Below are 27,550 nucleotides of genomic sequence, written 5' to 3' on the forward strand. Positions count from 1 at the left end.
TAGTGTAAAAGTTCCTCATACAAGGCATTTCGCTCGGCACAAGGACTTTTTACCAACCTAGCTCTTGCTACAGTGTATTTTTTTTTCTTTGAGCATTCACGCTTTTTAGGCACATTTTCTATAGCTTCACAAACACCCATTGGTGTCGTGCCTTTAAACAGGTCCAAGTGTCCGAGCTGAATTGTTCAGAGTAAGATCACGCATAGCAGGTGTTGGAGCGTCAACCCATTACAGATCTCTTCACTTTCGCTAGTCATATGGGAAGGTGAACGACGCGCTCTCTTTGTCCATTGTTATTATAGGTACACGCGTCTTAACTCACACAACCTCATATATAAAAAGGGGGATTACTTACCGCTTGCAGAGAGAGACAGCTCTAGCCTTTTCCTCACCACGTACCTCAGGCTGATATAGCACAAGTTTACCGTTCTTCATATTTCAATCCTTTGCGAGAACCGATAATGCCGGCCGCGAGTTTTTTCATTGTAATCGTCGCTTGTTTAGGTAAGCCCTCAAATATTGTATATTATTGCTTCACGTGAGAGATATCTCTGTTTATTTGTGCTCCCATCAGCTGGTCAAATAACGTGCGGTGAACTCGATCCTGCTTTGAAGAGATGCCAAGACCAAGATTTCGAGAAAGTAAGTGATTTTTCACTGCTGATGGGTAATCGCAGTGTAGTCAATTTTCTTTATTCTTTATTTATTTATTCAAAGATTACCCCGCATTGCCCGGAGGCGTTATTGCAGGGGGGTTACAGTTTTGAAAAAAATACATCTTCATTTGTAGAGCTCACCTGGTCTTTAGACAGCCTATTCCACTTTGCAATGGTTTTAACGAAAAAGGAAGTTGCATACATGTTCGTCCTGGCGTGGTACTCTCGGATTTTGAAAGCATGGTAAGTCCGCCTAGAAACATAGTGTGGGTGTTTTAAATATACTTCTCTGTTAATGCCAGTTTTATTATTATATATGAGAAATAAAAACTTCAGTCTCAACTTTTCTCGTCGAGAAGAAAGCAGTTCCCAATTCAATTCGCTTTTCATTTTAGTGCAGCTCTCCCTCCGCCCATAACGACCCAGTACAAACCTAGCAGCTCTATTTTGAATTCTTTCCAATTTGTCAATCAAGGTTACGTGCGGAGGGTCCCAGACGGCGCAGGCATATTCTAAAATTGGCCTAACACATGTTAAGTACGCGGTTTTCTTTAATTCGGGTTGTGAACATTTCAAATTCCGTTAGAAATAATTGAGCGCCCTGCCAGCTTTTAGAATGACGTCATCAACTTGAGCATTCCAAGAGCAGTCGGATGACAGTGTGACACCAAGGTACTTGTAGGGAGTTTCGTTTCTTATTAGGGCGTTATCTATCTGATAAGCACTTTCAATTTTTTTCTTTCTCTTGGTAAAACTCAGGTGTACACACTTCTTTGGATTTAAGTTCATGCCACTTGGAACACCAAGTATTAATTCAATCCAAGTCTCGTTGCAACGTAGCAGCATCTTGTTCGTCCTTAACTTCCCTATACAGAACGCAGTCGTCAGCGAACAACCGTATAGAGGAGGAAATTCCCACGGAAATATCGTTTACATAAATCAGAAGCAAAAGTGGTCCCAGGACCGAGCCTTGCGGGGCTCCTGACGTTACGTTAACATACTCCGAACTTTTTCCGTTCAAGACAACGCATTGGTGACGTTGAAATAAATAATTTTCGATCCATCGGAACACATTTAAGTCTAAGTTTAACAACTCTAGTTTACTAAGAAGGAGCGGATGCGACACAGTGTCGAACGCCTTACGGAAGTCTAGAAAAACAATCCGTTTGCCCTCTATCGTCGATATTGGACGCCAGTTCATGGTAAACTTCGACGAGCTGTGTCGTGCAAGATAGGACTTTACGAAACCCGTGTTGTTGACTAATTAGTATGCTGTTGTTCGTTATATGTTTCATTAATCCTGTATATAAAACATGTTCAATAATTTTGCATGAGATGGCTGTTAGTGATATTGGCCTGTAGTTTGAAACCTCTTTTTTTTTTAACCACCTTTATGAATAGGGACAACATGGGCGATTTTCCAATCGTCTGGTAGGATACCAGTGGAGAGTGACTTTTCGTAGATTACATAAAGATACAACGAAATAGGTCCGGCACAACGCTTTAGTATACGGGAAGAAATACCATCAGGGCCATTTGCCTTAGCTTCGTCAATGTTTCTTAAAAGCAACTCGATGCCCCTCACGCTTAGTTCAACTGGCTCCATTAACGGGATGGCACTTGCATGTGCTGGAGGACAGCTGCTATCTTTAGGTAGGAAGATAGATTGAAAGTAATCATTCAAGCACGTAGCCTTTTCAGTATCGTCTAAAAGGATATGATGGTTGTGCACAATTTTGTTTATTCCTAAGACTTCGGATCCACAGCCTTTTATAAACTTCCAAAAAAGTTTAGGGCTAGTTTTCATCCTGTCGTTAAGTCTTTTAAAATATCCTTTTTTCGCAATTTGTATGGATAATTTATACTCCTGCGCTAATTCAGACAACTTCTTCAAGCGATTGTTACTTCTAGTTTTCTTATACTTGAGAAATGCTCTCCTTCTTTTTTTAATTATCCTTAGGATACGTGAAGTCACCCAGGGTTTTTTCATTTTTTTTCAGTCTAGTAGAATCTATGCTTGGAACATAACAGTTCATAAGTTCAAGCAGCTTGTTCTTAAATACACACCATAATTTGTGGACGTCGTAATCCTCAGCTAGGCATTCAAAGACCGGCAAGTGGTCAAGCAGCTGCTGAGATATACTAGTATAGTCGCCTTTCTCGAAGAAAAAAACTTTCCTTGTTGCGCATGTCGTCGGTCGGATGATTCCTGATTTGACGCTTGCAATGACGGCATTATGATCACTTATTCCTGGTATAATGGTGACGGAATCTATAAGGTTGGGTGAACTGCAAAACAAAAGGCCTAATATGTTATTATACCGAGTTGGATCCTTCATATTGTAACAGTCCATAAGTATCTACGATGTTCTTCACTTCTAGATTAATCCGACTACTAACTTTGCATGAACAAGTGCCATCATTCCATTTCAATTCTGGCAGGTTAAAGTCACCTGCAAGTAAAATAGGGTGCCGAGAGGCCTCCGAAACGATTTCAAACAACGACTGTAACGTCTTTAAATCTGAATTCGGTGGCCGATAAAACGTTCCGACAGCGTACGACGAATTGTCAGATAAAGTAACTGAGCACCAAATTGACTCGACATCGTCAGGATCAATATCTAGCCTAGATGATTTTAGAGAGGAATGAACTAGCAAAAAAACGCCTCCCCCGAGGCTGGGCCTATCCTTCCGATAAACAGTAAATTCGTTTGGAAACACCTCACTATCGGCGATAGTCGGGTTCAGCCACGATTCTGTACCAAATACGATATCAGCTTTTACAGACTCGAGCAGGGCAGTGAACTCATCAACTTTGTTTATTACACTTCTGCAGTTTATTACGACAGCAACTAGATCGCGGCAGGCATTTTTCTTATTCTTACTGGGGCGTCATTGTTTCAAGAGTGGAACGACCTCCTCTTTTTCTGTGTCCCATGTGAAAGTCTTTCCGTTAATAACAAGCTTATCATAAGTTAGCTTTACCTTGTTATTACTATCTGCTTTTTTAACCTTCGCGTATTCCCACAGTCGCTTTCGAATATCTCGGGTCTCAGGGGAATAATCATTATCAACGCTGTAGGACAACCCCTTGAACTTCTTAGCGTTTGACAAGACGTCCTGTTGTTCCTTATACGATGCGAAATTTACAATGACTGGCCTTTTGAACTTTTCATTGTATCGACCAACACGGTGTGCTTTTTGAACCGTCTTTAGTTCGATCCCCAAATTGGCCTTGCAAATACTTTTAACCAAGCTTTCCGACTGGTTCCACGTTTCCGAACGGTTGTCGTCATCTATTCCATAAAAGACAAGATTTTGTCTGCGACTTCTGTTTTCGAGGTCAATATTTTTGATTCTCAGATAAGCTACTTGTTGTGCAAGGTCTCTTATTGCGTTTGCTCGTTCAGACACTAGTTTGTTAACCGCTTCGACCTGCCCCTCGGTTTCACAAAGCCTTTTGTTTACTTCCGTCACCATAGGTTCCTGTTTGGCTAACCGAGTGTCGATAGTATCTAGCTTGCTCATGATTATTGCCTGGCCACTTTGACGATCTCTAAGCAGGTCCATTTCTTCTGCAGTAATAGGTCCAGGATTGAGTTCAACATCGCCGAAAAGTAACAGGAGAAGAATCAAATACAGCACCCGATTCGCAAAAAGGCGAAAATATCTACGAGACAATCGCACAAAACACACTCGTTTGCGACAGTGGGAAATAACACTTGTCATGGGAGGAGCCGGCAACGCATACAACAGTTTAAGCACTTGAACAGGGCAGTGTGAACTAACTTGCATAACCAACAGTGTCGTTAGGTGCATGTCTGCAAGTGTGCCGGCTCCAAATCCCACGAAGCCGAAGTGCTGCGCGCTTAAGTAGGCTTGCTTGATGTCACGTGGCCGTCGATGCTCGAAGCAGACTGTTGGACCGCTGTCGGCGAGGGCTTTATCAAAACGATGCTTGAAGTCGGTGATGACTGGCAGTTCGCTCTTGTTGTTGATTGTCGGTACGTGCCATCCGAATGCGGTTGTCGAAAATGGTTCTGGCGATAGCGGGAACACTGCCCGCTCGCCAGCCACGCCGAGCAAGAACGCCGATCCGATAGGGTTAAGAACCTGCATAACCAACAGTGTTGTTAGGTGCATGTCTGCAAGCGTGCCGGCTTGTAATATGAGCGGTGTTTCTATATCGTTAAGCGCAGTTTTTGTGCGTAAGCTAATAGTTCGTGTTTTATTGTTGTAGAGCTTGTACACTGAGCGGCAAAGTTATCATAAAGGACAGTATGATCACGGTGTATCTTTTTCATTAAAAAAAGTCCATGGGACTTCATCACTCTCGATAGAGCAAAGAAAATGAGCAGACGCAACTTCACTGCTTGTTGATGGCAGATTTTTGGATGTAGGAGAAACTTAAAAACCATAGCAGTATTCTCTCAATAACTCAATCTGGTTCAAGATATCATAGGTAAAGTACAGTGTCAAAGCTCATCACACGTCTTTTTGAACTGTCTGGAATAATCTGAAACTAGAAACAAACTGGTTCAATAGTCCGTGTTTATTACTCAAAATAGCGTCTTAGCTCAAACGTAACGCAGAGCCATCAGAGTCCATAGGCATTTAGAAACTTCTAAAACTTATTTTAGTGTTCTGTATACTATGTTGTGTGAATTAAAGCCCCGAAAAAGAACCGGCATGCAGTCCTTTATGGCGTCATTTTGTTTGGCGGTTTAATCTCCACAGCTTGGAGTTCCAAATTGCCCAAAAGTATACTCTTCTAGAGTGTTCTTGTATCTTTTTTATGAAAATATAATTACTGTAAAGCCACACTTCATGCTCTTTTCTGTATATTTTCAAACATTGCTACAATTTCTTTACATTGCTTTGCGTGCTTCGTTTCTTTTTTTTTTTACGCGACAATCATCAAATCATTTTGAAGCAGATTTTATTTTGCCCAATGATGGTTTGTTTTCAAAGGCAGTCCAATAACGAGTGGACGTCTATACAAATGCCTAGCTATCTCTATTTTATAACTTATGTTAATCTTTTGGCAGCAGGTAGAAATTAAACATTTATTTTATTTATGTGCCTCAAACTAATTGAACGCTCAAATATTGCTGTCTCTCAACGCTTTCTCTACGAAGTCCTAATTTTTTTTTTTATACAAAAGCGTCAACCCACCCTGGGAAAAATATGTCTGCTGCTTGAATGTAACCCGTACAGCTAGAATGACCACGCCCTCAACGTTTTCTTTTATTTTTTATTGCTCTCTAAAATATGTTGTGTGTTTTGCGTTTTAAAATGTTTCATCCTCTCTATTCTGACCTACACAAAGCGGATAAAAGGTTGATTGGTAATCTAGGCACTTTCATCGACTTGGAAGAACGGTTCTAGAATAAGCATCAATTAATTTCACAACCGCCCTACATTTTTCTACGAATGCGAACTAAAGTAGAATAAAAATATGCTTTTCCAAAACATTGGCATAGACAAAAAAGAAACAAAAATCAAGAGGAAAATATATTGTTTGTGTGGACCAAGCAGTGGCCATTTTTGAAAGCCTGACTTGAATACAAAATGATATGAGATAATACACGTTATCCCTATATCCAATATAACTTTTCGCTATTGGAATTATGGAACACGAGATCAAACTCGCAATGTTTTTCGAAACCTCCCCCCCCCCCCCCCCTTTCCGGAACAAAATCCTGGTTACGTGCCTGTCAGTAATTCTGATTAGGAAACACTTTTAGGAATATTACTTCATTCGCCTATTGTGTTAGGGTAGAAGTACGGTTTAAAGAAAGTTCATATTCTGATAAAAGAAGTTCGTATACTGATAAAAAAATGTTCATAGTCAGTAACGTACTATTTCAGATAAAGTTTTTTTGTTAATATAGCAATATCAGAGTGACTATTGTTGACAAAGCTGCATATCCCTTTCTTTGATCGCATGAAACATTGAACGCTTTCAAAACTAAAAATATGACGCTGCTATTTTTTAGTTTAGCTAAAGCAGCAGGTTGGAGGTAGGTTCCGGGCCTTCTTATTGTCATTTAGCTATGCGCTCAGATCCATTACGTGGTCTTTTACCGGACCGTCGACGTAACGCTTCTTATTGATGAGGAGCTTGTCTCAGCAGATTTCGAAGGGTGCGTGAAAATCGAAATAACTTGCCACACGTAAAGCCAAGACGATTTGGTATATTCCTTTATTATCACCAATGTGCTGTGTTTCATTCTGTGACCAGACACCAAAATATGTTCCTTAATTTTAAATCAAAACAAATTTGCAACAATTCGGTTGTTTTTATTCTTTTTTTTTAGCGACCTAACTATTTGATATTTTGAAATTCGAGGGGTTAAAATCAACTTGAAATTGAGGAAGAAAAATCTAATTGTGTTCTTTTCGGATCTCACTTACGTTTCTGACTGAGACCAGGCGCATTGTTTGGGTCGCGCACCTAGCTGTGTTTGAAGATTGGTGTTTGTCCTTCGTCCACCTTGTTTCGGTTTTCCAGATATCTCTATCCAGGCCGATAGAAGAACGGCGGTCTGGCAGGTAGCGCCACCGTGAGGATAGCTACTGGAGTACCCGAAGTAGAGAGGTTGATCTAAAGTGGCGGAGCGTGCGAGCTGGTTTATGATATAAAATTTAAAAGCGCTAACAAAGACCAGGACAGAAAAGGAAGGCGAACAGGACGAGCGAGGTTGATCGCTTGACAGTTCCGACATGCTGTGCTCAAACTGGAAGACGGATCGTGCGGGCTTCTGTAGATTCTGACGCTAGTCACATCACGTACCTAGTTGCAGACGCCAATGAAGTTGCGTACTAGGTGTTGCTGCTCGCAATATGGCCCGGCTTGTAGTAGCCTTATACCCAGTGGATCAGCCATGGAACAATCTAGGGAGGTTGGTATACAGGCAAATCTCTGTCCAAACTGATAGAAGAACAGAGGGCTGTCAGATGGGGCCACCGCGAGCATTGCAGCCAGGAGTACCTGAAGTGGAAATGTGTATGGCTTGACAGTTCATATGGTAATACCGTGCCCCAACTGGAAGATGGATATGCTGGGCTCTAGAAGATCCTGATGCGTCACATGACGTCCCTAATTGCCGTCTGGCAACTGGATGAAGTTCTGTACTATGCTGAGCTGGTCGCAAAGTGTGCTCGCTTATAGCTGCCAAATATCCACTGCATCCAGTAGCGCAACAATCTACGCAGGTCTGTATTCCACAAGGTGTATACAGGCAGATCTGTATCCAGGCTGGTAGAATAACGGTGGGCTGGGTACAGCCACCGCGAGAGTAGTGGGCAGGAGTACCTCAAGTAGCAGGTTGAATGGCGTGACAGTTCCCACGTTAATGCCATGCCCCTTCCAATGTAACCGCTGCCTTTACCACTAGCTTGACATAGGCAGTAGTCACGCAGAACGTGATGCATTATTGAGAAGAAACTGTGTACACATAGGGACAATAGTTGGCGCAAAAGGTAGTGTCAGCAATTTATTAGTTTAAAATAAAATAGCGGGGCTAAAGCGGTGTGCACCACTAGTAGACGAGGCATGCTAGCAACAGTGCAATTGAAACACTGCACCATGGACTGAACCCAGCTGCCAGCTCGCGGCAAAAGAGAACCATACAGCGTCCGCTTTCCCCTTTCTGACTTTCTGTCGTCTCTCGCGATATTTTTCTGTGAGGAACGGAGAGTGCTGGTTCCGCGGAAAAGAGCACTGCGGTCTGCTTGAACACATAATATTTGATTCCCGCCTGAATTAACACGAATTTACACGTGGAAGGCGTTCGGTTTACATCTATGTCCAATCAGTGAGACGAGCGCTTCTAAAACGTTCGGCAGCGAGTCGGCTTACTGACTTCCGTCTCTGGTTTCCGAACGCAAATGGTTCCGTACCTGTCATATACCACACTCTGTATTAAATAAATACCAGTCTTAAAGGACCTGGAGAATCCCATTTGCCCAGCTGTGCGCCTCCGTTGCGCAGTAGCTAAGTCTGACGCTGCACCGCAGCCGCTTGATCGCGCTTCTCATTTTGTGCGCATAAGCTAACGCTACGTATATCCTGGCATAGCCGAGCTAAGCCACCGCAATATTTTACGGCTGTCGCGAATTCGCCGATACTTTGAGAACCAGAAATCTGCACTCGAGAAGAGAAACAGAAACGAGTTCAAAGAGAATGTTGCTCTTTGCCCACATGATACCACCAGGAACGACGTGAAAAAATCAAAGTCGAGGTGGTTGCTAAACAACCACAAATAATGGCGTCAGGTGGCGGCGTTTTGTTGCACACGTGATCAGTGCCTCTTGTAGATTCTCGCCTCCTCTCTCACGCACAGAGAGACATGCCTTGTTTATTTTGATACTCCTATAGTTTTATGGTTTTTGTGCTCATTTGCCTTATACTCAACAACGGATACGAAAACCTTTAATGGAGAACAATGGATAACAAATAACTTTAGTAAACACAAGTTAATGGCTGAATGCCATAATTATTCGAATTTCTGACCTTATATAGACACCCCCCGCAACAAATTTACCTTTATGGCAGCAGCGCGTTAAAGGACAATCGAGATATTGTTAGCGTACGGTTAAAATTGTTAAAAGAACGTAGCTTCTAAAACAAAACCCGTATATTTAAACTCTATACCTATTTCCAGCATTTTTGTTCACTGCACTTTTTTGCGTGGATTAATTAACGACTGCTCTCTTTCTTATTCCGCTAGAAGCTGAAGTATTAAAGACAAATACGCATCGAGATAGTTTTATATAAATTAAAACCTTCTCCCAGTTTGTTTAATTTTAGTATAATTTAATTTTATCACATATTTATTGAATAATTTCTCTTCCATGTGAACTAGCCGGGATATTCGCCGGGCTGCACTTACACCTGCAAGAATGGGTCAATGGAAGATACAACAGAATATTGGGGTGAATATAGAGATGCTACCCTGTGCGTTGTAAGTACAACTTCACAATTACTAAGATCTTGTTTACCCCTATTCCCTTCAGTTGTAACCTGTAAATGTATGTACAAGGCATGACCGTGCCATACATATTTCAGTTCAAGATGACTGCATAACGTTATGGCATTTATTATTAAATTTATTTATTCATTATTTAAATTGCGGGTCACTTGTTTCAATGAGATTATAAAATTCATTTACACAAACAAATAAAGATATTACTTAAGTCAAACGTGTTGGTCACCTTGTAGAGGCAGTGCGACAACTTATTTAACCATTTTGCAGTAAGAATTTGATATGAACACTTGAACTTATAAAATTTACATTTATTGTACAATCCTCAAGCAATGACTCAGCTCATTTAAACGGACAATTTGTAAAGTAGAGTGTACTATTATATTCTTTCGGAAAAATATACGTATTTATAAGTATTATTTTTAATAGGAGGAATTATCTTAATGGTTGTCTTCGTTTGAAGATCGTACGAAAAGTTATGCATTCATACGTTTTCTATAACTGGTGACAAATGATGTCCTCGATCTCGATAATACTTCAGCGCAGATATTTCTTAACTGACTTATTAATTGTTGCATAAGACCAATGATGTCCGATGTATTTATTTGTTTAGAACACTATAACTCGTTTCACGGAAAGTTGTTCAGATCTTCTTCCACGTTCATAACTGTTGTTGGAAAACACAAGATATAATCTCGAGTTCAACAGAAAAGTCCCAATGCAGTGCAAATCGAAACTCCAGGGAATTCACCATAAGCTCTCACTCAACATCAAGAAGTTAGCTGAAATTATTATCTGAGTGCTGTATTTTTGTAACCTTGCAAGCTGTCAAAAATATACCGTTTGACGGCAAGGTAAAAACACGGTTATTTTTTAAACAAGCACGTTACTCAGTTTAAAATGTGTCCCACGATAATTGTTTCAAAAACTGCGCTAAGTTGTGGGCAGGCGTACATAGTACGAAGCGGCGCTGTTTCAATTAAAACAGTTTTGTGAAATATAACTGCGGTTCGGGCACCTGCAACGCATGCAGGGTTGTCACAGAGTTGTCACAAACACATCATCGACGGTCACGCATATTTTAAAACTGAAAAAAAATCTTAAAGCGTTGTTATTTTTTTTATATCCTGACGAGTGCGTTGCCACGCCATAAATTTTCTTAAATTACAAGTTTGTTTTATTTCTTGTTACTTTCTTTTTAAAACCGAGCATTCCGAGATATATTCTGTAATAGGGGTAAATATGTCACATTTTTACTGTTGTCAGTAGCAGGGTAGGTGGGTGTACAGCTTGAACAAAATTTTGATTAAACCAGCTGAATGTTAGCGTCCCTCCATGTTTTGTGTGTCTGCTTCTCACCGGACTTTTTAGCTGTTCCAAATTAATTAAATGAAGCACCGTAACGTAGTTCCAAACTACTTTTCTTCACTTTCAGTTTTTGTTTTCACGCCTACGGCTTCTTTATATGGTCGATAATAAATTTAGTCGCAAAAGACTGAAAAAAAAAGTTTCTGAAGTTATACTGCTTCAATAAGATATTTGGTCAAGAAATAAACTTACCCTTGCACTACGGTTGTGATATTCCGTAACATTGAATGATTTTATTTCACGAATCATAATTACGCCTGCTACTATCTATAGCTCATTCACGAAAAAAAAAAGATGCTACAGCTCAACGCAAATTATTGCTGACAGTTTTTTTTTTTCACATGCGTATATGTTAATTTATTGGCTCTATATTCTTTCCATAAGACATGACTCAATCAGAACTAAAGTGGTATTAACTAAGGAATGAATAACTCGGTTCCTGGGCACAAATATGTATATAATAAACAGTTTAACCCATGTTTAAACGCCTAACAGACATCGCTTGCCGAGGAGGGGTGCGTGCCAAAAAAAAAATATTACGCTCCAATCTATTTTCCGTCCCTATTGTAAAAAAAATGTATATGTTGTACAAATCAAGGTTGTTCAAGACAAGCAAAATTTTGTTTAGGCATATTCTAGAAAAACCTACCTGTTGATAAGATTTCCGGAAACTTTTAACAAAACAATCACGATTCTCATTGTAATGAATGTGCTCTATAAGCGTCAATCCTAATGCATGGCCGCTGAGTACTTTTAATCACGGTAGCCTAGACGTATTTCAGCACCGTGTTTCCTACCCTTAAAACGCTATTCCTTTATACAAAGGGACCGCGGTATATTATAATATATTCGAATTACCTTGGTGTTCTGATACATGTGTTTTGCCGTACAAATTCAACCCCGGAAGCTTTGCTTCCTAGAATGTATATTATTACTATATGAATCAATATTTTTGTGGTATGTGAATTTAAGAGACAACGTTTTCATTGCAGGCTCTTACAAATGATAACCTTACACAGTTCACACACATTGGGTCTTGCAAAAACGGAAAATGTGTTCAATATGCTGAAGGTAAGAAGACTTGGCATTTAATTTTTATATTTAAAATGTCGAGAATAACACAATTAGCAATTTTAATGATAATTTGTTTTGCACTTTGCTCTTTGCCAAGTGTTGTTACCAATCTAACATGCTGCATCGACAATACCTCAAGAAGGCACTAGTTAACAGTTTTTGATCAGAGGTTTTGTGTAAACTTCCTTCATGCAGTCATCTTTGCACATTTTATATATTGGAGACCTTGGCAAGTTGTAGCACAATCAGCCAAAAAACGTGGCACAATAGAAATAAACGACACAAAATACACCGTCCTAAGCCACGATGTTGAGTGCTTTATATATCCTTACAACTACTGCTACACCATTAGTTGGAATACTCTGCTGTGTGTTCCATTCGGAGGAAGGACAGGAAACGATGATTTTAGCTTAGGAAGAAAAACTATTTCATTTGACGAAACGAGGTACGAAGCATTGTGGTAGGATGGATGTTTGGGCCAGTTAGTGAATCATACTCTACGGTCACAGCGCAGAGAAACAATCACTCACCAGTAACTCAGAAAGACAAGCACTACAAGCACACGCGCTGAACTTACAACATTCGTGTATTCAACTACTTCGTTCTGCTCTTAAACGTCTGGATTGACTTTCCAGAACGTGATAAGCAGAAGAAATATCGCCAAATACAAAAAGGCGAACGACAAGACAAAAAAATAAATAAACGTAAAAATAAAGATACGAAAAAAAAAGAATTTGCTTTTCCCGTTTCAGTTTCTTTCCTCGTTTTTTTTTTTTTGGCTTTTCTATTTTTTTTTGTCCGGTCTTTCGCCTTTGTTTCTAGTATTTTGTGCTATTTCTTCTATTTAACAGTTACTGGAAAGTCAGTCGAGACGTTGAAGAGAAGAACGAAGTAGTCGAATACACGAGAGTTGTAAGTTGAGCGCGTGTGGTTGTCTTTCTGAGTATCTGGTGTGTGATTGTTTCTCTCCGCTGTCACAGTAGAGTCTGCGAAGCATCAACATACACGGGGCCATGGAGCGCGAAAGGAGCGGAGAAACGCTCGTGGGGAGCTGTCACCGGCCAGCAGGCACGTACACTCGTGAATAATATGAAGGTAAACAGCCCTCTTCTTGTTTTTGACGCTCCTGCGAGTTTTGGAACGAGTTCTGTTCCACAAGAGGGCTAGAACGCAAAGTCTAGACCCCCAAGTCACCTACCATTTGAAACGTTATGAGCAGAGTTGATATAGATTGAGGGAGCCGTAAAACAGGCAAGAAACCGGGTAAGGTGTTCACCTCCATATTTCCGGCGGGTGTACATACGGTCATCTGGTTCCACGCGTATAGGGACACATTGGGATTTGCAAAACACAATTGCTTGGACTAGCAAATGGGCTCTGCAATTGAAGCAACACAAAAAAAATCACGTTTGTAACTTTTCTGAACTAAGGCCTTTGTGCAGTGCGTGGTAACTTCTGAATAAAGAATAAAGAAATTAGGAAAGGACAAGACTGACAAGGAACACTGGTGGCTCCAGCAGTATCTCCTCCTCAGCTCTCGTTGTCGTTCCTTCGGATGGGACTTTGACCTGTTAGTGTGGAGCATTCCAGACAAAAGTTTCCCCTCGAGAAGTATTTTATATTTGAGAAGGGTAAAATAAATAAGAACCTCCCCGAAGGTCACATGGAGAGTCACAACAGTGTTTCACAACAAAACAAAGTTGAGCTGCAGCGCGTCACAATTCAAGCAACATTGGTCCCAGACGAATGTTTGTTCAAATATGCTCATGACATGTACCTTCGGGAAAGTGAGAAAAATCATGTCAAAGGCTTTTTTCATTGCGTCAACCGCACTCCAGTTAAGCCTGGTGTAACACAATCCCGGTTATAAAGCGTCATAGAGTTTCACTGCGTCATCAGGATGATTGTGGTCGATAAGCTGAAGTAGTCCATAATGCCGGTATTGGTCAGGTGGAACTGTACAAAAAAATATAAAAACTAATTCCTAATTAAGCCGGTTATTGCTATATGAGAAACCTTAAAAGTACCTGGTCTTATCCGTGAAGACCCGCAAATTAAACATCATGAAAAAATTGCGTCGTACTGCATAATTAACGCACCAAAAAAGGTTTTTCTCGATCGGAATTATCGAAACCCTATATTTTAGTCCATTTATCAGGCGATGGGCACAGCATCGAATATGGTAGTTTTGTAAGAGTCAAGTAACTTACGGTGTTCCAAAATCAAGGAGGCGCGGCGCAGAAAGATGCAGTGGAGTGCAAGTGGAGCAGATGGCGTTTTATTTCGTAAAACCGCAATGCTGCAGCCGTTCGAAAGATAAATCGGCAGCGGATTTTTTTTCCCACGTAGTTGCTATTGCTCAATGTCTACATTTTCTCCGTCACCGGAAGTTTTAGAACCAATTTGTGTAACGTTCCACACACAACTATAAAACTATTAAATTTTATACACACAGCATCTTTCAAGTTTGGTTTTCAAACTACATAAAACAAATTCATATTCCGTTTTTAAATTGTTTATGCTTGTGCCTCGATTTTCCTCCTTCAGAAAACATTACCATTTTAAGTGGGTCATAAACGACTGATAGTTTATTTTAAGGACATACAGTTATTTTCAAAGCAGAACATTTCTTAGAGAGTGTTTGACTAGCCCAAATATTTAATGGAACACGCCACGTTCATAAGCTGAGAATAATATCCATAAAAATATCCAGCTATATGTTTCGATTCCCGACGTTCTCCAACATACCGTTTTGAATTATTTTAATCAATTTGTTATAAACCATACTTTTCAAGGGTTTGTCTTTAGCCATGCCCAACATCGCGCAAAACTAATATTTCATACATTTCCATTACGACAGATAACATTCAAAGGGTATGGAGCCAACTTCCTGAGTTGCAAAGCGAGTTTCGTAATTGCGACACCATTTCAAGCGTGAGTTTCGAAACAAATAAATATAATTATGAAAAGTAATACAAGCCAGACGTACAGTAGAAACGATGTCATTGTTTAACTTTCTTCCTCAATTTTATATTTTGTTATTTAGGCACAACAGCTCATTTGCAAGCTAATGCAATATTCTGCTGTGAACAGGCAACTCAATATTGAGATATAAAACAAAGTGTATGGTTCTGTTAAATCCTTTTTTATAGAAACCATAGGTAGTCTGTATGAGTTAATTTGTGGCAACGTATCAAAATATTTGATGCACGCTACGCGTGTCGAACCAATGAAGAATTTTTCACAGATCTGTTAGGCAAGCCTCGATATTTTGTCGATGTGCCTAAGTGCCTACTTAAAATAAATTAACCACATAACTTTTTAAAACACAAATTTGTGCGCAGATTGTCGAATGCAAAGTATGTGCACCACATTTAGAAACATATCGTGTTTTTTTCAACAAAGTGGCCTACGTGTGTTTAGTTAGTTTCGAGGTGTTCTTAAACCTCGTAATTGTCGCGTGATACTTAAAAAAGTCCCACGTGCACATACAATTTGTTTTTTAAATCTAGACATTTTTTATGTTTAAAATCATTAGACAGAATAAGACGTTCAGTAAAACGACGCTATTCGATTATTTCAACGCTCTTTACAACTTTTGTATTAGATGGTGTGTGTACAAAAGTAATCTTAAAAAGTTAGGTATTTATTGTTTGTTAATTAGCCACTTGTGTTTATCACAAACGTTTCATAACTCGCTCAATAACACTTTAAAAACTACTGCGTGGTTTCGGCATATGTAGCGTGCAGAAGCTATTTTTATTTTCTTGCGTTATTTACCTGAAACTCCCCCTATATCTATGCCATTGATGTTAAGAAGGAAATGTTATTGTTGTTTTATGACGAGTGAGTCATGGCGCTTTGTAACATGCCTTCTTCAGAACGATTCTGTGGAAAACTGCCTGTATATTTGCAAGACAGATTTGAACGGATATTCCTACGGAATTTACCAGGATCGTAGCACATGCAAAGTGAGTACTATTAAACACGTACCAGTAAGGGCCCAGCTGCATTGTTTCAAACTATTTTAGATTCGGTTAAGGCTAAGCTAGATGAAAGCTGGTCTACATATTTGTGTTTAATTGTTGCTGACTTCGTTCCGATTGAATTTGACTGTTTACAACGAGAGATCACGCCTGCATACTGGTGTGCAGGCGTGTAACTAGACTGAAGGTTTGACCGTATTTACGACACCAAATCTATCCACACTTCATGAGCAATGGTCGCTTAATACATTGTAAGGAATATTTAGGCAGTAAAATAGTGGTGACTAAACATAAACAAATATGCGCAGAAGCAGGTGACATTATCCCCAACAAAAGGTTCATTACAAAAACAAAATTTTAAAATTATAGCGGGAGAAAGAGCCCGTAAAGTACCCACGTCCGCCTTCCCAAATCCGACACTTCCTTGCTTCATTCATTTATTTCCGTGATAACGTAGAAGATGAAGCATTCTTTATTAGATATTTAGATATGTTTCAAGTTGCACATCTGTGTAACAATTGTTAGTGACGTTACACCGCTGAGTTTGAAATGCAAAAACTTGTAGCCCGAAAGTAGCGCTGAAGAGTCATTGGCCGTTACTTGGTTTATATTCATAACGTGTTTAGAAAGTGCAAAGGAACACCACGGAAACCGCTACGAAATGCGTAACTCGTGGTTCAGATGGCAATCTGTACGAAACGAGACATAACTGAGAAGATGTGGTAAACATTGGATAAGAAAGAAGAAAATCCTAAACGCCCACGAATGAATCGAACCGACGGCCCTACGATTTTGCAACCGAAACTCAACGACTGCGCTGGGAAAGTTTTTTTTTCTTTTTAGCTTATTTCGCATTAAATGAGTTTCCTTTTTTTTTTCTTTTTGATATGCCAAAGAGGTAGGGCAGACGATTGGCACCAAAAGAATTGTTGCGGATGTGAACGCGCAGTGTCCCACGCCGTCGTTCGGCGTTTTCACGCGTTAAAACAACAAAGGCAAAAAAAGCTAGCTTTACGTCCTTTCTTATTTATTGTCACAATGCTTTCAGTGCATGAAAAAGCCATGCAGGCTAATATTTTGCTAACGCACCAGTCGAGTTATGGTCAACACTGTTTTACTAGAAGGATCTAAAAGCAACCTGCCCGTCGAGAACAGGGAACCAATCTGGGGTATCTCCCAGAGCCAGATACACCTCTCGAATATGTATGATACTACAAGAAAAGAACCGGCTTGCAGCGTGTACATTACACTGGCATGCCGCGTTGCCCAACGTCTCCCCCCCCCCCCCCCCCCCCCCCTTACAGATACAGTGTAATCCAACGAACATAATGATATTATGTGGTAGAGTGTCTGCTGAGTCAACGGGCAGAGAGCGTACCTCATGCGCAGTTTAAGGAAAGTCCTTCAGATAACACTGTAGTACATCCGAGTCCCAAGAATCTAAGAACAAGCTTTGCGTCTATTCAATAATTTTTCCGATTAGAGTTTTGTGTTTCGAAAATCCTCGCAGGCTCTTATATCCTCCTCTTCCTTCCGGTGGCGCATTCGAGCTGCAGCGACAAAACGGGGACGCAGGATCCAGCAAATTATTATAGAGATCACTGATTATGACTAAGACAATTTTATACATTTGAAACGTGGATACCTTATTGTGAAAAGCTTCAGAACCGCCAATGACCTCTTTGTTTATTGCGATAACGCGTAGTTGATCTATGCTTTTTTCTTTGTTAATGTAAACATGTGTAATGGCTGTTCCTCGGCTACAATTTGCCCTTTTATTGCTAAAGGTCTACGATATAATAGTAAATAATTTATTAATGAAGACTTTATACAATTTAATACAAAATTTGGGGTGATAATATTTTTTGTTTCTGTGAAATATTATCTTGAAATTAAATATTTGCTAGTGCTTTAAGCATTATTTATGTATTGTAGTAAAAAACTGCAAATTAATTTGATGATTTGTTGAAGTGGATGACCTATATTTTAAGACATATTTTTATGTCAGGCATTTACTTATTTATTTAGCGACAGATGCAAAGTAACTTATGTTCAGTTATGGCTCGTGCCGCAGAAAAGTGTCGTGTTAAATGTTATTTAGCTCTATATCAACCAATTTGTTACATTTGATTAAGAAACCAAATGTTCACCGAAACATGTTTCTTCTCTTTTAGGTAAAAAATGGCGGGCTCGGCATCTGCTTGAGTGGATTTTGCCACGGAAAAGAATACTTTCCGACAACTGATAACGATACCCTGAAACTATTGTAAATAAAATAATCTTGGGCACTGAATTGTGTTTACTGCTGCTATAAGCACGAGATACTGGGAATTGCATCTCCTGGTACTGCTTCTATTTCCTGTACGAAATATTAACTTGTTCTTGTCTTCCAAATATTTCAATAAAAAAGTAACGGTATAGTTCTATTTATACAATATATTTTGTCACTATAAGTGAGAACAAAATAACTTTCTAGCCTGCAGGGTTAGCTATTTTCGATATTATAGGAGGAAGGGGGTGTATACAAGTATGTTATATATTTTCAGAAAAAAAGAAATTTGCAATACGAAAAATTGCCAAAATGTCTTGGTGGAACTGACTTTACTTTAAAACAACACCATGACTTAGGACACACCTGTGATTTTATAAATTTCCTCATACTTGGCTCAAGAGTTGCCTTTTTTTAAATTTGTCTTTCTGAAACATCAGGTTGAAAAATCTCAAAATCGTAAACTGCATCACACGATATGTTTAAATCAGACATTTGAGTGTGTGGGAAATCATTGTTCCCCTTTCATAAATATTGGAATACATAAATAAATCATATCAATCAATATAATAATCAATTATAATTATTGTGCCCACAAACAGTTGCAGGCTTTAGGAGGGGTGGACGCGCATGATCAATACAGATGGCACACAAGGCAATCGTAGCTTAAAGCTTTGGATATCCTGAGTTATCCAAGTAGCGCCATCGTTTTATCGTGCCGCGGGCAATCCTACTAGGTGCAGGCGACGCGCCGCATTTTGGCTTATGAGGTGTCCTGCACACGGACGCGATTGCTCCTCCTATTCGTCTGCTGTGGCAGCCGCAGACTCGCAGCCGATTGAAAGCACGCTCTGATTGGTCTAAATTAGATTACGTAACCGCGCCGCAGCGACACACTACATTGGCGTAGACGCAATTTTCGTCTCAAGTACGTCCCAGCATGTGACAGATCTGCGGTACTTTGAATCTTATTAAAATATATCCAGTGCTTTATTGCGGCTAAGTAAGTGAGTTCTTGATTGTGCGCGCATGAATGCGTGACAAGTCCACGTCTTCCGCCACGTTTCTTGTGAAAAATGTATATAAGCAAGATCACGCTGGCAAAGACTTCAAAGCGGGATATGTGTGATAGGACTTACATCTATCGGCGTTCGTCTGCGCGGCCTACGGTAACGGCTCTTCCTGTTGCTTTCGACATTATAAATGGAAATAAATATATAATAATTTTTTGCGTTCCCCATTGTAGAGACCGGGACCAGACAGTGTCAGCTGGACCGGATGGGCAAAGACCCGCGGCAGTCTTTATTCACGACATATATACAAACGTAAAAGTAAAGCGGCGCCCTCTATGATAGTATGTTAGAATCGATTTACTCGTGTTAAGAGCGACACCTGACGGTAACAAACAACACTACATCCCCCCTTCCAGAAGGATGCCCTTCTCTCAACTAAACCAACAACAATCACAAGTCCAGTCTCATAGGCGGAATAACCCGTCGCCCTGATCTTGTGTAGCGATGCTCCTGCTGCCTGAAGTCCCCTGATGTCAAAATTCCGTTCACCTATGGGTTTGCACTCGTCGCTGCCGATCGTCGCTGTTGCGGCTCAGCCGGCGTCTCTGAAGGCGGGGCTGGAAGACCAGCGAACGCCTCCTCGGGAACTCGAGGAGCAGCAACCGGCTCCTCAGGAACTGCAAAACCAGCAACAGGCATAAAAGTTTTTTCTCTCTCTCTCTCTCCCCAGGAACTGGAGCCCCAGGAGCGTGAGCACCGTAAGGCACCAGGTGTCGCTGGTTTCGCTGTAGCATGCCCCGTTGAGTTTCCATGACATAGGAACGTGGACGCTGCGCACCGTTGAGCACCCGAGCAGAGCACTGAGCATCGGTTACCCAGACCTCCTCTCCCGGCGAGAGGTCTCGAAGCACCTGCACCCCATGGCGACGGTTGAAGTCCACTGCCTGCTGCCGCCTCGCCGCACTGTCCCTCTCTTGGAAGGCACCCAGGGCCGGCACCTCAGGACGCAGCTTCTCCTTGGCCCTCGGCATCCGAGAACGCAGACGCCGCCCCATCAGCAGTTGCGCCGGGCTGAAACCTGAAACACCTGGGGTGTCCCGGTTTGACAACAGTGCCAAAAAACATCGTCGCTCTTGCGAAAAAGGTCCTTAATGGTTCTCACAGCGCGCTCCACCTCCCCGTTCGATTGGGGGTAGCCGAAGCTGCTAGTGATATGCTGAAAACCATAGTCTCTTGCGAAACTTGCGAAGTAATGTGAAGAAAACTGTAGCCCGTTGTCGCTTTTTAGTACTTCCGGTATACCGAAGCGAGCCATGGAACTCTGACTGCTACAATCACAGCCTGGCTTGATGTACTTCTTAGTGTTACAACTTCTGGGTAACGAGAGGGGTAGTCCACAAGTAGAAGAAAATCCTGCCCGTCCAGATGAAACAGATCCGCTCCCACCTGTTTCCATGGCAGGTCCACTGGAGGCGTTGGCAGCAGGGGTTCCGCTCGTTGCGTCCTGGTAGATGCACAGCGTTCGCACGTTTGCACCATGGCCTCGATCTGCTGTCCAACATGTGGCCACCAAACCGAGTCTCGGGACCGCGCCTTACACCTGTTCACCCCCTGGTGTCCTTCATGGATCAACTGTAAAACTTCGGGTTGTAGAGCTGCTGGGATCACTAGACGGCCACCCTTGAGAAGCAGACCATCGCAGACGCTCAGCTCCCCACGGAAATTCCAGTACTTCATGACATGGCTGGGAAGCTTGTTCCTCTGAGGCCAGCCGTGGTTGCAGAACTTTTCCAGCGTTACGCATTCGCCTTCTGATGCTTGATGCCGACGGACATCTTCGGGGCTGACTGGAGAACCTTCCTGGATGGAATGGATGACGTTCTGCACGTAAAGCTCCACGGAGCTCGCTTCTACGGCTGATGTCAATGAGGCCCTGGACAGAGTGTCGGCCGTAGCCAACAGCTTTCCGGGAACATAAAACATCCTGTACTGGTACCTCATGAGCTTGATCCTCAGGCGCTGGATCCTTGGAGGCAAAACGTCCACGTCCATTTCTCCCAGTAGGGCTGTCAAAGACTGGTGGTCTGTCTCTACGGTAAGTCGCAGACCTCTGACGTACTCGTCGAAGCGTTGTACGGCCCAAACGACTGCCAGGGCCTCTTTTTCGGTTTGACTATACCCCTGCTCGGTTGGCGTGAGTGCACGGGATGCGAAAGCCACGGCTCGGCGTTCACCCGTTGGCTGGTCCTGCAGCAAAACTGCCCCAAGTACAATCGAGCTGGAATCCGGAGATATGATGGTTGGGTGTTGTGGGTGGTAGTTGGCCATGCAGACGTCTGAAGAAATCATGTCTTTCAATCTCTGGAATGCCGCTTGCTGGTTTGGACTCCAGAGCCAAACACTCCGCTTGTTCAGTAGCTCGCGAATTGGTGCTGTAACGCCGGAGAGATGTGGCAGAAACCTCTCCACATGGTTGACCATGCCCAAGATCCGGCGCACGCCCCCGACGTCGACCGGCGGTTCCATACGCTGCACGGCTGCCACCTTCTGCGGATCTGTTGCAATTCCGTTTCCGCTCACGATCACGCCAAGGAAACCGACGCTTGTGACGCCAAACTTGCATTTGGCCTTGTTCAAAGTCAGCCCTGCCCTCGCCAGACGATCCAAGACTTCCGCCAGTCGGCGATCGTGTTCCGCGCTATCCCGGCCGAAGACGAAGACATCGTATTTCATGTTGACGACGCCGTCTTGACCGTCGAGAATGTAACTCATTTGGCGCTGGAAAAACTCTGGCGCCGACGTAATCCCGAAGGGCAACCGGCGAAAACGGTAGCGCCCGAACGGGGTTATAAACGTCGTGAGTTCCTGGCAGTCTTCGGCCAGCTTCACTTGATGGAAACTGGATGTAGCGTCCAGCTTCAAAAAAACTCGAGCTTCGGTCTACCGTCGGAAGGATATGGCGCTCTCGAAGCACCACCTTGTTCAACCTCGTGAGGTCGACGCAGATGCAGTATACGCCGGACGGCTTGGGCACGACGACCATTCCCGCGCACCACGGCGTAGGATTCGACACCCGCCGGATGACGCCCTGAGCTTCCATTTTGTCCAACTCCGTCTTCACAACGTCGCGCAAGGGGATAGGAACTCTTCTTGGAACGTGAAGCGAGAAAGGAATCGCATCAGGCTGAAGGCGAATGATCTACTCTTCTTTGAGCTCACCCAACCCTTGGAACAGCCCCGTCGGCGAAGTATCGTTCCTTCCTTGCTGGACGGCAGCCACCGGCTCGACGAACTTGACCACGCCGAGTGCCTGGATACCCGGAAATCCCAGGAGGCGGAACCATCTTGGACCGGACCACATAGAGCTTCTGCCTGGTCGTCTTGTTCTTCCATTCAAGCGTGGCGACGAACGTCCCGAGAACATCCAAAGGCTGGCCCGCTGGACCGGTCAGCTGTCCGTCCGGCGGCTCGAGCCGCGCCGGAATCCCAGAAAATGTGCTGGGGATGACCGTGACTTCGGCCCCGCTGTCGACCTTAAAACTCAGTGGCATCCCGTCGACTTTCACCTCGACGAACTTCGCCCGAGTGCTGCCGTCCGAACTGACGGCACCCAGCGCAACCGACGCGAGCCTCTTGCTGTGCCTCTCTAGCTTTGTTCCGGAGCGACATAGCGCTGCGAAGTGGCCCTTCTTCTGGCATTTGCTGCAGAGTGCTCGGCTTGCAGGACACTCGGAACGCGGATGAAAGTCACGTCCGCAGAACCCGCACGGCGAAGAACCCGCATTGCCTACGGCAACGTTGCGCGATGCTTTTGGTGGGTGGTTCCCCGTGACTCTCGCCGCGTCGATGCTTATCGCCTTCGCTTCGGCAGATGCCGCCGAGGCTCCGGTAGAATCGCGAATCCTCCGCTCCCTCTCGGCATCTTCAGTCTGACGTACTTGAATCAGGGCCTCTTCGAGTGTCAGTCTCGGATTGCGACAAAGCCTGTCTGACAACTTGACATCTCGAAGGCCGACCACGAAGCGGTCCCGTATCAAACGCTCCTCCACTTCGCGCGAAGGATAGTTGCATTTTTTTACGAAGTTTCCCAGAACCGTGAAAAAAGAGTCGGCCGACTCACCGGCTTGTTGGACGCGCCGATGAAAGCGTGTACTCTCGTACAGTTCGTTGGCGGGATGGATAAAATAGCCGTCGAACTTTTCGGCGATGTGGTTGAATTCGCTGAAGTCCGCCTCTTCCACTTGCAGCGAGCTCAGGATGTCGCGTGTCTTGGGTTCCATGCAGTACAGCAGTGTCCGCACACGAACTTCGTCACTGGCTGCGTAGAGGCCTGATGCGTAGCAGTAGTCTTCAAATTGCCGCCGCCACTGTCGCCATCCTCCGGGGTTACCGAAGTCAAACTGCGGCGGCGGGCGTAGGCTTGGCACGCGCACTGTTACGGGTCCCGCTCCGGACTCCGCCGGCTTGCCTGTAGCCATGGTCTCCGAACTTCGCCGCGGCCGCTGCCGTAGGAGGCAGCCTAGCGAACCACTGCTGACACCATGTAGAGACCGGGACCAGACAGTGTCAGCTGGGCCGGATGGGCAAAGATCCGCGGCAGTCTTTATTCACGACATATATACAAACGTAACAGTGAGGCGGCGCCCTCTATGATAGTATATTAGAATCGTGTTTGTCGTGTTAAGAGCGACACCTGACGATAACAAACAACACTACACCGATGAGCTCGCATACATCCTGCGGCCGTCTGCCTTGCAAGATCATGCCCAAGGTGGAAGAAGATAAGAGATATGCGCCTCAGCGGCATCGCCTCGCCTCGACGCAAGTGTGCAGAAGATTCCCAACCATTTCCGAAAAACGCCATGAAATGATGGAGCGTGAGAGGAATACGAGAAATCGTCCTTATTCGCCCACTGGTCTTTATGCCAGCATGCATGGCGTGCGACCGCGTCCACGAGAAGGTTTCCGTTCTAGAGTGCGTGAGAGCCCGTGCTCAACCAATCTTTTATTCTTATATGCAATTAAGGCAAATATGGCGAGGGCGCTCACCTAGCCATCGGAACACTCATATCCCCCGATTTCGGCTTAAAAGAGAAAGTCACAATGCCCTGGCTTTCTAGTCCGCATGCACCTATGCAAAGTTGGGGAAGCCGTGGTGACCTGAGGTGGCTCGACGATTGCTTGTGAACCCACTGCTTGTGGTAATGGTTGTAGAGCTACTGGTGTTTCATTTACTGGCACCATTGTCTCTGCGTGAGATGACCGTATCTCACTAAACGCCGGGATTAAATTTCTTTTAGACTATTCTGTTGGGGTATCGCGGTACTCGGCCATCAGGGCCTGATACGATTGCCGTGCCTGAGCCAATTGATTCAGTCTTCCAGTTGTACTTCGACAAAAGATGAACTTGTGGGTGTGATAACAGTAGCTAGTACCCAAAACTGACCTGGCCTGAATTTCTCTCCAATCAGCTGTCTAGGCCTTGAAACTTCAGAAAAACGTGCGTCGTTGGCTTGGAGTAGCTTCCGTTTCAACTGTTTCACAATAAAATCGTTCTAGAAGTCCGAACACAGATCTTACTGACGCTTTGGCAACATTCAGCTGGACAAGAACCTGTCAGATTCTGAGGGGTCAACGAGTACACAAACAGGAGCCTGGCTATCTTGGTCATAAATTCTCCGGATACCGTCTTTTTCAACTTGTGCTTTGCCAGCTGTACTTTGGCCTTATTTCCTATTTTTGATGCAGGATGATATTTTGACACCTTGCTGCTCCTGCTGTGATTTATTCAAAAAAAAAAAAACTCGAGGAGTTGCGCACATATAAATGCAGTACCATTATCAAAACCATCTTATAGCAGAGACATCCTTGCCATCTGTACCCGGCCATCATCAGAATGTAAGCGAAACAGACTAGGACATGCTTGGAGCAAGAATGTTGGGGCTGCATAAATCATCGATGAAAACCTTGTGTAGTCGAAAAGTCCTCTGCCGTGTCGATCTTGATATATTTTCTTGGCGCTGTATTGGCGACGAATTGCTGATAGTTGTTCTTTGGGTCAATCTCGGTGAATCTGGCCGTACACCAGAAAGCTTCGTCCTCAACTCCTCAATCTGGGAAATTTGGTATTGGTTCTGGACTACATCAAGGTTCACAGACACTTTGCAGCCTCCGAAAATGCAAATGCGATCATCTTTATTAAATACTTCGACGATCGGTGCTGACTAGTCGGAGGACATTACCCGTTCCAGGGCACACCCTCACTGAAGTCTTTGCAGTTTTCCATGTATTTTGTCAGGTAAAGCGGAAGAACACTTTCTACCTTGATGATTCGCTGTTTTTTTTTTTTTTTCTTTTTGGGTTGTCCGTTTCACCGTAACCTGGTTCATCAGAAAACTAGGCGGCGCGCTCATTTATGAGCAATTGAACATCATTGTCGGAGACATTTTTAACGCTGATGTTCTGCTCGTCTATTCAATCTCGTTAAGCAATCGTAGCAGCATTGCCTTCGGCTACTATTAACAGGAGCTCAAAAGAAGTGATGCTTGAAGTTTACATATACAGATGCTTTTCAGAAAACAGGCTTCAGCTGCCTGGTTCTCATTTAAACCTTAAAACATTTAAGAGAAATTAAAAAAAAAAATATAGAACCTTTTTACTCGAATATTGGAATATTCCTCTTTTGTCGAGGCTCATTTTCGTTGGTTTTTCTTGAAGCTCCAGCTCATCCATTAATGAAATGGTCTCTTAGGATCGTCTAATGTCCACATGTCATTGATTTCTGCTTTGCTGCGCGGAGGCTTTTCGCGTTCTGGTTGTTCAACGACGTGTACTGGAGCAGACTTTTAAAGCCCATTTTTATATATTTTCAAGCAGACGTACGCTACAAAGGGTCTGCACTTATTTCTTCGTACATTGGCTGGGTATTCTTGTTGGCTTTCTTCTTGGCTGGGTGTTCTTTCAATGAGTGCAAATGCCCCGAATTCGTGGCCGCTCCTTTGCAAAGGGACACTCGCAACATCGGTAGTAGCTCACGCTATCTTTCATCGGTATCCTTGACTTTGGAAATCGTTGGAAATGAAAATGCCACTGCTCGCATAACTTGGACGTATCGCGTTTTCCGGATTAAATTGCCAAAGTAGGTTCCACTCCAGGCTCCAACGTGAGCTTGTGATATTCCTGCTGTCGAGTGTGCATGTGCGTGTCATTAATCTCGCAAAAGATCAGTTCTCTCAGGAGATCATTGAGAAACGTACAAAATCCTCAGTGTTCTGATAGTATCGTCAGTGATCGCATGTAGTCACTAATCGATTCGTTCTCATCGCGTATTCGGATATTGTTCTTGAAACCTACACCGTGAGCTAGGAATTCAGCAAGAATTAGTTGCTCAGCGTTTGTTAGTAGGGGGCCAACGTCGTTTCCGTCGGCTTCTTTGGTGCGAGAAAGCTTCGGTGGATAAAACAAATCAGTAACACGCAGCAGCTGAGTTAGACAGCGCGTTACTTGTTGGCTGAGATCTAAGTCTCCGCGAAGAATGGCTCTGTTTGTTCACAAAGTTTTTGCAAAACTTAATTCTCGGAATTCAAAGATTTCAGCGTACACTGTTTCGGTATCTTGCAAGATAGTCATATATGTGCTTTACCTTGAAGCCATAAATAAAAATATAAACATAAAAAAGAAGCGAAGCAAAAAAGCTGAAAGCTCAGTCATCCTAAGTTACTGGAAGCGGTAAGCACAAATCATCCGGGTCTTGCAAACACTATATCTGAGCGCATAGCAGAAGGAGAAGAAATAACCATGAATGATGGCCTGCTCCGTGTGCACAAAAATTTGAAAATTGAGAAACTCTAAAAAAGGCGCAATTAAACTTTTCGTATAATTTTTGGTGGAATTACTTTTGGACACACATTTAATTTTTTTTTTAATTTTTCAGGGAATAGCCTAGAGGGCTTTTACTTTTTCTCTTTCGCCAAAGCTATCCTGGCTTATTAGTTACACCCACAGCTCCTAGTTTATTTGAACAACGAACGCTCTTATATATACGACAAAACACTACAAAAAATGAATCCAATCCTCTCCAGCAGGTCCGGCTTTCGGTGGCCTAGGGGGTAGGAGGTGTTTCTTCTTTGACAGAGAGGGTCCTGGCCGTATATAAAAAACCGTTCGTTGTTCAAATAAACTAGAAGGTGTGTTT

At 43.1% G+C, this 27,550-nt stretch overlaps 1 protein-coding gene across 1 annotated transcript; it reads left to right on the forward strand.

Annotated features, from left to right (window-relative positions):
• Window positions 1–461: 461 nt before the first annotated feature.
• Window positions 462–18,344, forward strand: LOC115329887. Its single transcript, XM_040214441.1, has 7 exons — window positions 462–504; window positions 575–642; window positions 9,527–9,625; window positions 12,007–12,085; window positions 14,949–15,022; window positions 15,970–16,059; window positions 18,249–18,344. The coding sequence occupies exons 1-7, from the start codon at window positions 462–464 to the stop codon at window positions 18,342–18,344; spliced, it is 549 nt and encodes a 182-aa protein (XP_040070375.1).
• Window positions 18,345–27,550: the final 9,206 nt, after the last annotated feature.

This window comes from Ixodes scapularis, unplaced genomic scaffold, assembly GCF_016920785.2.
Source record: "Ixodes scapularis isolate PalLabHiFi unplaced genomic scaffold, ASM1692078v2 PGA_scaffold1__304_contigs__length_218370807, whole genome shotgun sequence".
In the NCBI taxonomy this organism is placed as follows: domain Eukaryota; kingdom Metazoa; phylum Arthropoda; class Arachnida; order Ixodida; family Ixodidae; genus Ixodes; species Ixodes scapularis.